Source organism: Strix aluco, chromosome 13, assembly GCF_031877795.1.
Source record: "Strix aluco isolate bStrAlu1 chromosome 13, bStrAlu1.hap1, whole genome shotgun sequence".
Classification (NCBI taxonomy): Eukaryota; Metazoa; Chordata; class Aves; order Strigiformes; family Strigidae; genus Strix; species Strix aluco.
The window spans coordinates 17,568,449-17,581,170 of NC_133943.1; the positions used below are offsets into that span (position 1 = coordinate 17,568,449).

Consider the following 12,722-nt stretch of genomic DNA (forward strand, 5'->3'; position numbering starts at 1 on the left):
CCTGGAATACATGACTTAAAGAGGGATTTTTCTCTTCTGATAGAGAAGGCAGTACGTCAGAGGTACAGCATTTAGTTCACAGTATCCTGCACATATTTTAGGTTTCTCTTGTTGCCTTGGCTTTTATCTTAGCTTGTTTTTCTTTACCTTTTGACAGCTGTTTCAGGTAACTAATATGTCATCAGTGTTTTCTACTGTTTATGTAAGCAGTATTTAGTATTAATAGCTAGTATGAACAATACAGGAGAGATAATCTGAAAGATTCAAACTTTAGGACAGGGAATGAAGAAATAATGGAGTGAGCTTAATCTAAATGCTCTTTTTAACTTTTAAGCCTCAAGTAGAGACTTTTTTCAAAAAGCAGACTGGCTAGTGGGGAGAGTAAAAATAGCTATTTGAAAATGTGGCAGTAACAGCAGAAGAAAGAAACTGATAATACGTGAAAAATATAGAGTAGCTCAGTTGTAGTGGAAAAAATCAAATTTTATTTTTTATAAAGGTCACTTTGAAAGTGAAATGACTTTTTTTATACTCTCAAGTCTGGGAAGTGTCATTCTTTAGAGGCTTTTAAAAAAATTGAAAATGCTCATGTTGTGTTCAGGCTGAAGAATTTCTACACAATAGAGTGAACAGCAGATATAACCCACTGGTGCAATATCTATGTACATAATATTGGATCAACTTATAAAACATATTTTTAAGATAATGTTAAATCTGGTACATTTAGGACTATGAAACTTTCTGATTCTGAAAGGATAACCCAATGCATCTCTCAACAGATTATATGAAGGCAAAGAACAAACAGAATTTGAAGAATCTATGAGGAGACTCTTTGAATCCATCAACAACCTGATGAAAAGCCAACATAAAACTGCCATTTTGTTGCAGGTTGGTGTGTGCTTGGAAACAAGTTGGTTTTGGTTTCTATATGGTTTTGCTTTGTGGGCTTTTTGGTTTTGTTCTTTTTAAACTGAGGAAAAGACGCTCTTAGGAAATGTGTCCTTTGTGTCTCTTTTGTAATTCCTCTATATTGGAAGACCAGGTTTGAAGCCAAGGTTGAAAAGGTCGGGCCAAGATACATTTGTATAATTTTATGAATGTAGTGAGTGAAAGAACCAAAACACAGATGCTGGAATTTTTCAAGGAGTCTAATGAAGTGAAGCCTCCAGTGGGAGCTGAATGTTTAATTCCTGAGTTTCTTCAGATGATGCTAAACAGGGATTCCACCATCTTAATTTGGAAAGTAAACTTTATAGTATCAGCCTTTAGGAGGTACGTTATTTAAACAACTGAAAATAGGATCAAGGTTTCCTATTCATGTCAATCATAATTATTCTAACACTTTGGAATCTGATGTTTTAAGAAAACTAGAAAAGAAGGAGCTATTAACATAATTTATAGTTGGTATGTAGTTCTGTATTAAAATAGAAAACTATCAAGGCTACCTAGAAAGTAGGAAGCAGAAGATTTTATTGGACAACTGCCATATGAAATGCTTCATACATTCTTTATTATGAACTCATTGTATTTATTGGGCTTGGCTTTCCTCAGGTTTTGTGGTTTTGATTCCTTTTGCTATGAATTATAAGTGGAAGCCAGTGAAAAAGTCTCTGTGTTCTCAGGTGACTGATCTCGAGATTTGTATTATCTGACATATTGCATGGAGTGTTAATGTACAACTGCACAAAAGCTAAAAAAGTGAATACTACTTTAATGGTATAATACCATGATTATAGTAATGTTCTAAATGCATTTGAAAATCATCCAGATACTCTCTGTTGTTATTCAACAATTCTGTAGAGGCCTTGGGGGAATAGTTTATACATTTGAAAGACACTGCATCAGAAGCAGGAGAAACTTGGGAAAAAGAGCCATTACTATAAAGTAATTCTAAAAGAGGTAGTTTATATAATAATGTTTGTTCTTGTGGTACTTGTACTGATTAATATGTTAATTAACAAATAGATCTTGCAGGCTGTTACGCTCTTCAGGAGAGGCATGTCCTGTCACTGCATGCTTCCCTGCCTTAATCTCAAAAAGGTTGTGTGGTGTGGTCCATCTGTGTTTCCTTTAATGAGCAGAGTAGTTTCTTCTTGAGTGTGACAAGAAATAGTTGTAGAAGACTGTTTTGCTTACTTAACTGTTGCTGGGACACATTAATGGGTTTGCAAGTGGCAGTGCAGACTCATGAAATGGCTGATGGGTGTGTTTAAAAACAGGTGGTGTTGTAACACTAATGGCAATATGGCATTGGATATACTGATGAATGTTGATCATGCTTACTGTGATTCCCCCAATTCCAAATTTAATGCTAGTTCTTAATATTATACCTGTTTAACAAAAATACACTGTATCTTTGCTGATGCTCTTAAGAAATAGCAGAATCTTGAAAATACAACTGAACATGTCTTGGACTAAACATCAGAAGTCTATGCCAATTTTAATGAGCATGTAAACACATTTCAGAGATAGACTAGCTATTTAAGTTATGCTTTGCTCAATACCATCTTAAACATGAATATTTTGGTTTTCTAATGAGTGCTGTCAGTTGTAAAAAATAGATCATATTTATTCATAACCATCAAGCACTAGTGGGCTTTTAAGTATCTAAATCTGCACCAGCTACTCTAAGTTTTCTTTTCAGCTGAAACATTTCATGGCAGATCTGAGATACTGGTTTATATCCTAACTTTACTGTTCCCACTACTGATAATTAATACAGACCTGTTTCTGAAAGAAACCTACAAAGAAGTTGCTTTACACACAGTAAATAAAAATTACTGCATTAATGTTATAAAATTCTAGTAGGAGAGGCATGGAATGAGAAATGTCTCACTGTAGTTTAGTGCCAGCTGCTGGAAATAAAAAATTAAAAAAACCCCACTCCATCGTAAACTCCATAGGCATCTCAGTCATAGCAGCTTCCACAGTGCACAACACGTTTTTTTTCTGTGCCTATTTGGAGGAGACTTCTATTATGATCCTTGAGATTCCTGCTCTGGTAGGGAGATACGAGTTGTCCGTAACAGGCCAAAAAAATGGAGACAGTTACTGCATTGGCTGAGATGGAGCAGAAAGGGGTCAAAATACATTTATAAGTCTCTCTCTGCCTAAAACCAACATTGATTTTCCCTCCCCCCAGCCCCCATATTAAGTTTAGGGGTGACAGTGATAGATGTAGTAGTACAAAGTTAACTTTGCGTGATAAGGGACAGGTGGTTATTCAGAGATACTACAAATGCACAGGACTCCATAGGTGTTACACTTTGCATACCCAGAGAGGAAAGTTCACAGAGTCTATTGGAAAAATAGACAAATAATCAGAATATCAAACCAGCCTGAATCTGTCACACTTGAAATTATTGATATGAGTTAAAGTGAAACATAGATTGGTAGGATCAGTTGAATGAGTTCAAGTGGTTTACACTCTGAAGGTACAAGAGAATAAAGTTTTAGGAGCCCTGTAGAAATCTAGGGATATTGAAACTTAAAATGAACTATGAACTAGTTTGCAGAGCCTCAAAATGTCAATTCTTAACTCTTATTTCACCCTTAGTTGTCCAAATACCTATGAGGTTTAGCTTTAGAAGATTTAAAGAATTCTTTTGAAACCTGAAAGGTCTGTTGATCTCTGCTAATGATTTTTTTTTTTTTAAACTTGGAACTGAATATTTTAGTCTGTAGTAATTTCCCAGTCACTTTTTACTGATAGCAATCATACTCAGACTTGCATTGAATATTTATTCAATCAGGAAAAGATTGTTTATAAAATTACATGTCATGTGAAACAGCCTAGTCAGTGCCAGAAGCACTTTATTGTTTCAATTTAACTTTTATTTTCTGAGCGGTATCTTACCTCCTTGTCTGTTACATGCTGTGTAAGTTTACAAAAAATGAAAAAATCTAGCTTTTCAGTCTCTTGTTTTAAAGCTGGCTGAAGTGGATAGATGCTTTGACTTTACTGCCTGAGTTTTAAGAAGGGTGCATATCTGGTTTGTTTTGCAGTACTGTTTATGTAAGCTTTGAAAAGCTGAAGACTGAATTGTTCATTAGTGTTGGTAAACAGAATGTTTCTCAACTTCAGCATTGCATGAAGTCATTTTACTACAAGTAGGATTATAATTTCAATATCCCAACTTCGCTGATTTTAGAAGGCAGCCATATGAACTGGAGAGTGAACTGTTTTCAGGTCCTGGGGTGTTACTTTGTGAAGAGATTGCCCTTTGTAGTAGAGATTGGGAATGTTATAAATTCACTAGTACAAGTATCAGTTTCAAAGTGCAGGGTAAGGAGTCCTCCTTTTAAGAGACTTTTCACATTTTTTTCTTGTAATTATTTAAAACAGTAATTTCATAATTTATATTGACTTTCTGGTGGTGGCACTGATCTTCCTAGCTACTAGAGTTAAACTTTTTCAAAATTTATTTTGGCAGGGATAATGTTACAGCTCTATTTCATTTATCAGTTGTTTCTCTGTAGCCATTGCTGATGAATTTTTGTAGTTCTTAGATAGTTTTTCCTGAAGTAACTGTACTTCTGAGGATAGATTTTTTGGAATCTGGAAACCTGGAAATAAACTTCCAGAACATGCCAGTAGTTTGGTCGAGAGATAATCTGGGGGTAAGGGGGAGTAGGGAAATGTTAGTACCTTCTTTCCTTTCTCTGAGCTCTCAGGGAGAAAACCATCATTTTCTGCAGATATGTTTTGTGTCTGTGTAAATCAGCCTATATATCTGGGGAATAAAATTTGATTAATTATTTTAAAATTTCAGATTACATGTTTTTATAAGGTCATACCGTTGATGTCTGATTTGTAGTCTGTGAGTGTGCCCTTTCACTGACAAGCTTGTGCTCTTAACCTTAAATTACAAACCAAGCCTCAGCTTTTTTTCCAAAAACTGTTCTGTCCCCCAACTGACACATTGTATTTGACCTACAGATGGTCTTGTCTGTTGCAAATGTCAGCTATACCCAGCTTGCTCCTAGGCACTGATTTTAGAAAGTAGTACTCCCAATTCTCTGCATGCTTTCAGAAACCTTATATGAAATATTCTCAAGGTCATGGAAACATGGGAAGAAGAAAGTCTGTGGCATTGAAAAGTATGAAAATAATGTACTAGGAAAATGCTACCTTTCTCATCTCATTGTTTCCCAGACATTTTTGAGCCATCCACACTGCTGCAGTAGATTCCAAGAACTTAAAACTGTACAGAGGTGCACAGGTTAATTATGAGAGAATAAGGCTAGAAAGGTACTGACAGTGGTGCTTTGACTGGGATGTACAATAGGGGATGGCATAGTAGCTTGTTAAAGTTACCGTGATAGCAAATAAAATTAGGCTAAGAAACAGAGCACCGATGATTTCTTTGAATGTTCTTTTCATCTCCTGAGTACTTCAATTTCATGAATATGTATAATGTAATGTTGCAAAAGAGAGCAACTAAGAAAATAAGCTTGTTCAGGAGTAAAGGTTAAAATAAATTGAACAGTATATTGTATATGTAAGAAATAATTTTCTGCAATGCTGTGGGTTTATCTGTGTCGTTCTTAAAAAATTAATCTCTAAGGTCTGAAGAATGCAGAACATGTTGTACTGCTTACTAGGAGATTTTTATGACTTCATTAAGGGCAGTGCTCAATTGTGTCCATAGTGCATCATTTGAAGCAATTATTGCAAATGAAACTTGGGACTTTAAAAGAATGCAGGGGATATACTTGCTATTGTACTGCAGATCTGCAAAGAAATGGTAGCTATATCCTTCCCATTTCCTTCCTCATACAAGTGTAGAAGAGGGAATATGTGGGAAGGCAGACAGCACAATAGACCAAGTGTCAGTGGAGTACTGCTTGAAATATTTTGTGGCCACTGGTGGCCCTGTCCTTTATTAAACATCTTTGGCAGTAACTGTGAAGTGGTGTAAAATGAAATTCAGATGCTGCTATTGTATAGTATCTCCATACAGTATTTGTTGCATGAAGACCAAGGACAACATATTGCTGAAGTAAAACTAGGGCTAGGATGAGTTTCAAGCCCACCACAGGTATGGGTGTTTTAAATAGCTCCAGTGTTTCACGGTCTTGTTTTTTTAAAAAAATAACTTTTTTCCCCAACCTATTTCAAAGAGCTAATAATGCCTAAGATCAGTAGAAGATAAAATCTTTTTGTTGAAGTGGCAACAGCTTTTAAACACTCCTTTGACCTTCCCAGGATTGTCTATGAATGGGGGGATGAGGTCTGCAGAGGACTGACTTTATCTGAAGGCATCTTAAGCTGGTGTTGAGCCAGTTTGAAATACTGTATACACCCTTGCTGCAGACTAGATACTTTTTGAATCAAGACCTGAATAGTTCTCTCTTTTTTAAAGTTGGCTACTACAGTGGAAGCTAATAGAAATAAAATGATAGCTTTATCGTGTTTAGAAGGTCTAAATGAGAGCCAATGAAAGCTGTGCTCTGATTGTCTTTATTCTAACCTCACTACCCCCAATAAAGAAGAGATGAAGTTTTTAACAAGGAGTTTACTGTGTAGAGATAAAGAGATGTATTGAGCCTAGCTAGGCTTCATTGTAAGCCTCTTCCTGAGTGGCTGTTCCATCTCTGTTCAAGGTTTCAGTATAGAAGCACTGTGGTGGTGTTAGCTACTGAGGAAACAATAGTTTTCTGAGTGAAAAGAAATTATGCAATTTTGGCATGCATTTATTGGATAACTTGTTTAATCAGTCCTGTAGCATCCACCATATTACCTTGAAGAAAAGACAGTAAGGGTCTGTGTAATGCATAGTTTTGGGACTTGTTCTAATTTTTTTACTAACCCAGGATGCATCGTGGGTGGAAGAGGCCTATTGTGAAAAAGAGAGCTATGTAAGTGATGGAAGACTTCGCATGCCTCTAACGTAGTTTTCAGCAAAATGTTAGTCGGAAATTACACCCTAAAATTGTACAGTGTGTTATTATTACCTTTGTAATTCTCATAATCTAGACCAAGAAGGGGTTAGTCAAACTGAAAACATTGTAAATTCGTTCTCTTTACTATGATTGGATTTATAGCAGCATGCAAATGTAATTGATATGATTCTTCGGCTGTAAGTTCCTAATGACAACAGACATTAACTATAGCTTTTGCTAAAGAATTTTTGCACAATATCCAGAAGTTGATGCTGTGGTCAGATTTTTTAGCTAGCTAAAAATGTTGTTGGCAAAAAGACATTCTGGTTTTCATCTGAAATAAGAACAGAGGAAAGAGCTGATTTGTTTTAGGTAAATAACTATCCCTAGCTGGTATTTCTTCTGGCAATCAGTGATGACACAGCATCTTTAGATTTGAACTTCCATGAAAAGGATCTACTGTAGGTGACCTATTGAAATAGGAAGATGGGAGGGAAGGAAGAGACTGATGCCCTGCTTCAGACCTATTTCAGTGTGGCTAGGTTCTCCTTTTTGACAAATTATATAGCACTTTACCAAAAATACTTTTAAAACCAGAGTCTATTTTTGCTTGCAATTTATTACAGCTGTCAGCTAAGAAGCATGGCATATCCTTTTGGATATGTACAGTATTTGAGAAATACAGGCTTGTTAGTGGGAAGATAAGTCACAGGTCATTTTGTGAATGTAAAAATCATTGTAGGCATTTTTTAATATCTAAAGCATAAGTAGAGCAACAAGTGAACAGTAGCCCGGCAAGTGTTAAATATGTTTAATGTTTTTGCCTTTTATTGCAAGATTTTTACTATGTGTGCTTTCAAAAGGTACTAGAGAGGCTAAACGCTTTCAACCTGCAAAGGGTTTTTATGACACAGAGCACTGCAAGTTAGTCTTTAAGGATGTTAACCTTAAATGTTAATGATTTTATCTTTATTGATGACCTAGACGAGGGGATCGAATGCACCCTCAGTAAGTTTGCAGACGACACCAAGCTGGGTGGGAGTGTTGATCTGCTTGAGGGTAGGGAGGCTCTGCAGAGGGATTTGGACAGGCTGGAGCGATGGGCCCAGGCCAACTGTATGAAGTTCAATAAGGCCAAATGCCGGGTGCTGCACTTGGGTCACAACAACCCCCAGCAGCGCTACAGACTTGGGGAGGAGTGGCTGGAGAGCTGCCAGTCAGAGAGGGACCTGGGGGTGTTGATTGACAGCCGTCTGAACATGAGCCAGCAGTGTGCCCAGGTGGCCAAGAAGGCCAATGGCATCCTGGCTTGCATCAGAAATAGCGTGGCCAGCAGAGACAGGGAAGTGATCTTACCCCTGTACTCGGCACTGGTGAGGCCGCACCTCGATTACTGTGTTCAGTTTTGGGCCCCTCACTACAAAAAAGACATTGAATTACTCGACCGTGTCCAGAGAAGGGCAACGGAGCTGGTGCAGGGTCTGGAGCACAGGTCATACGAGGAGCGGCTGAGGGAACTGGGGTTGTTTAGTCTGGAGAAGAGGAGGCTGAGGGGAGACCTCATCGCCCTCTACAACTACCTGAAAGGAGGTTGCAGAGAGCTGGGGATGAGTCTCTTTAACCAAGTAACAAGTGATAGGACAAGAGGGCATGGCCTCAAGTTGCGCCAGGGAAGGTTTAGACTAGATGTCAGGAAGTATTTCTTTACAGAACGGGTTATTAGGCAGTGGAATGGATTGCCCAGGGAGGTGGTGGAATCCCCATCCCTGGAGGTGTTTAAGAGTAGGGTCGATATAGCGCTGGGTGATATGGTGTAGATGGGAACTGGCAGTGCTAGGTTAATGGTTGGACTAGATGATCTTCAAGGTCCTTTCCAACCTAGTTGATTCTGTGATTATTTGGAGCCTGAAAGTTACCTGCTTAAGTATTCTTGTCCATGTAAGAATAGAGGCATGTTTCTTTTTCTTACCTTTGTCATCTTTTAAGGTTTGATCATTCCACTAGACTGTCAAAATACACCACAGAAATCGATAGGATAAGATAAACCATCAGATAGCTTAGCTGCAGATGGTTGGTTTGGGAGATGATGCTCCATTTCATCTCTACTGGAAAGCGTAGCTTTGGGGTGGATAGATGAGTGTTACCCTGACTTCTGTCTCCTGCATGGCATGTTTCTGGGATGGAATCGATACAAGGTGTGATCAAAAAGCTCCTGCTTCCATCAGTACTTGGTTTACATATTTGCATCATAATGAGTCTTACTGGTCTACAAAGAGAATATGATCCACTTAATGGTATTGTATTTAAGTTGTTCTTCATATCCTCAGCATAGGAGCTCTTGTGTGACTAGTACTTTGTGGTGTAATTAATATTCAATTGTGATGTAAAATTTCAGTCTGAGGAAAAAAAGTACAAATTTATCATTGGTTTATGTGCGTCTGTTTCAGTGGTGTGTTCTATATTGTTTGTATGCTGTATATGCAGATAAACATACAAAATTAACACAGTCTATATCTCAATTCAGGTTGCTGCCTTGAAGTACATACCCTCAGTTCTTCATGATGTTGAAATGGTCTTTGATGCCAAGTTACTGAGGTGAGCTGCTTTTGAACATTTAGTATCTGTATCACGTGGTGTATGCAATGTATCGCTGCTGTCAACCATGAATTCTTACTGCTCAGTTTATGGCAACAAAGCTATGCCAGTTTCTACTGATCAAGACAGTGGTGGAACTCTGGGCATATTTTTTTTAACAGGGAGATCTCATCTGACTTAAGTAATGACAGAATTCATTACAAGGGCCCAATACTTAAGCAGTAACGTGGTGAATAAAATGAGCAAGTGGGACAATCTTTTTTATTTTTCTCTTCTTCTCTCCCTGTCCCTCCCTTGAATAAGCCTTATTTCAGAAAACCAAAACTGATTTTAGCAGTTAGAAATACAGATTTATCTTTGTCAAAGATAAATTGCCTCCACCACACACAAAACTATCTTTAGTCCACTGAAAACAATGGAAAGTAATAAACATTTGTAAACATAGCCAAAATCTAGTTCATTCTCATCTTGTTTCTTTTGAAAGTTTTCCTTCCAACCTGCTACTGATCTCTTGTCATTTTTTGTGATATGATAAATGTCTCAAAAATAAATGTTTAGAAATATATGATCTTTTGCTCTTTCTGTCTGTCTCTATTACCGTCCAGATGAATTCATCATGTGTTATTTATGACAGTTTTCCTTTACTTGCAGCCAACTACTATATGAATTTTACACTTGCATTCCACCAGTAAAACTACAGAAGCAGAAAGTGCAGTCCATGAAGGAAATAGTACGCAGCAACCTTTTTAAGAAACAAGGTAAATATAAAATGTTTTTAAGGCTTAAAATAAATAGGTGTGAGAATGTTGACTGACTTACAGTTTGTGCAATTTGTGTTTGAAATTGAGTAAAACTAATACTGAGAGAGTGTGAATGTCAGAAGTCTGACCTCTGGAGAGGATTCACCTCTTGCTACAAGACACCTATTGTGCAAAATGTGATTGCTAGCCTAGAATAAGGACCAGGTGGGTCTTAGAGGAACAGTTTTGTGTGGTTTCCTATGATATAATGGTTAGATGGATGGAGCTATATGTATTCTTTCAACCCATTCGTAAGATCTATAGTGCAATACGAACATGAAATGAAACCTTGTGAACACAGCTTATGTTATATAAGGCCTCTGCCTGAGCAGAGGAAAAAAGTCTGATTGTGCTGTAGGATAGCTCAGCTGCAACACAGCATCTCCATTTATAGGAATTATGATGTTTCTTAACATTTATCAGAACTTAGTGTCTTTCTCCACTCTCAGAAGAGAAGTGGTAAGTGGTACTGAAATGTCTTTATCGGCCTTGTACTTAGTTTTCCTTCATGTAAGCACAGAAAGGGAATTTTTGCTGAAGGAGTCCTAGCAGAGAAGCCCAGTTTTACATGGTTGACTTCATCTTCACTGTTAAGCAGTGTCTTCTTTCTTGTGGACCAGATGGATTGCTTCTCCCTCAGCATCTTCCTGCTGTGTAAAAGACCTCTAGAACTTTGAAAAGCACACGAGCTGCTCAGATGGCTATCTATTTTGTCAGAATTTCAGTTTCTGACAATTTAAGAATAATGATTCTAGGAACTTGACAGTACAGCAGGGGGTAGCAAATAGGAATGACCATGAGTAGAGTGAGAGAGGATTTCTTTACTCATATCATTGCTCTGTGTTGCCAGAAGAGTGATGCAGTTCTAACTAGCTAGGACGGATAAAAATTCAACTTATGTTGTTATACAACCTATACTGTAGGTATGTAAGATACCAGCCTAAACTCTCAGGTTATGAAAGTTATGCTTCATCTTTGGTAAACCCACTGCTTTGCTATCTGCAAGAACAGTTAGAGACAAAACAGCTAATTCTTGTATTAGTTTTAATCTGATAACTTTTATGCTTTTATTGTGATACATTAGTCTCCAGTCAACTGCATTTTTCTGCAAGAAAAACTCCTTATGCCTCAGAGTTTTAGAAGACAGAGAATAAGAGCAGGCACTGCTGTGGAATAACAATGGTTTGATAATTTTTCTTTAAAGAAACCTGTCTCATTGAAATACATCTGTTATTGGTTGGTATATCAGGAGTGTTGGTCAGGACAGCAGATCCCATGCTGGTATATTAAGGAATAAAGCCCTAATAAAGATGCAGAAGGAAGAGAGTTGAGCATACAATAACCTGTGTGCTTCACAGTTCTTTTGGCTTGCATCTTGCTCCTTTTATTGTATATACCACAGCTCCTTTCTTCCATATTTATGTATGCTCCAGAAGAGGAGAGTGGGTTTTTGGACTCCAAAGAAGCTACTATTATAGTCTGTTTACTGTGGTGCTCATTTCAGGTGTGTAATAGGCCTTTGCGTGAGCTATGGTCTGTTAATGCAAACTGTGCTGTAAAGCTTTTACTGCTTGCAGATAAATAATAATAATAGATTGCTGCTTGCTTGTAAATGCAGCTTGTCTGGTGTCTTGAAAAATATAGCTGGTATATCATGGATTTGTTGTGAAATATAGAAAGGGTATATGTTTTTGGTTTCTGTATTTTAAGGTAATAATGAATAAGAAATTTTGCTAAGAGGATTTCTAATTCTGAGGAGCTTTTATAAAAACAATGAATGGTGCTGTTTGTATACTGCTGACCAGATAATTGATACATTTTAATTTTTCCCAGACAGGTAGTCTTCATTTAGTCTTAAATTTATAAATCAAAAATATAAATAATGTCCAAAACCTCTCTGTGCTATTTTCTTCTAACATCAAACACTTGCCAGCAAAACCAAACTGCTGAGACCATAAAGGCAGCATATAATACTTAAACCATTTGACAGCCCAGCTGCTTTGCACTGGATCCTTTCCTCGGGGGGGGCAGGCAGGCAGGCATACCTTTTCACCATCCTCAGTGCAACACAGTCAGGGTCAAATAAACTCTTGCAAGTTTTATTTTCCTTTTTATGAGACCATTCCATGATGAAGTTGTCATTCATCTAACACTTAGCATGGCCACCTAACAGTGTTACTGTTGCCTCAGTGGTGTTACCCGAGTATCTGTTAGGGCATTTAGTCATAGAGTTGGGTGATGATTTTCATAACTTTCCTTTCACCCAACCTACCTGTACATTACTAATGGCAGAAAATCAACTTTGGGATAATCACAGGGTGTTTTATAACTAACAGCTATTTTCTGATTATTTGCATTTATCTTCTGTTTTCATATTGCTTGGATTTAACCTTCAAGTTGTAATTACCATAGGGGAAAGTCCACAACATGTTTAAGTGCAGG

General features: G+C 37.4%; 1 protein-coding gene across 2 annotated transcripts in view; it reads left to right on the top strand.

The window, feature by feature from the left end:
* Positions 1-12,722, top strand: part of DOCK2 (dedicator of cytokinesis 2) — a 206,740-nt gene that overhangs the window by 40,837 nt on the left and 153,181 nt on the right. For both annotated transcript variants that reach the window (XM_074838147.1, XM_074838148.1), the window contains 3 exons: positions 780-888; positions 9,410-9,480; positions 10,132-10,238. In XM_074838147.1, the coding sequence (XP_074694248.1) occupies positions 780-888; positions 9,410-9,480; positions 10,132-10,238 (287 nt within the window). The remainder of the gene's footprint in view (positions 1-779; positions 889-9,409; positions 9,481-10,131; positions 10,239-12,722) is intronic.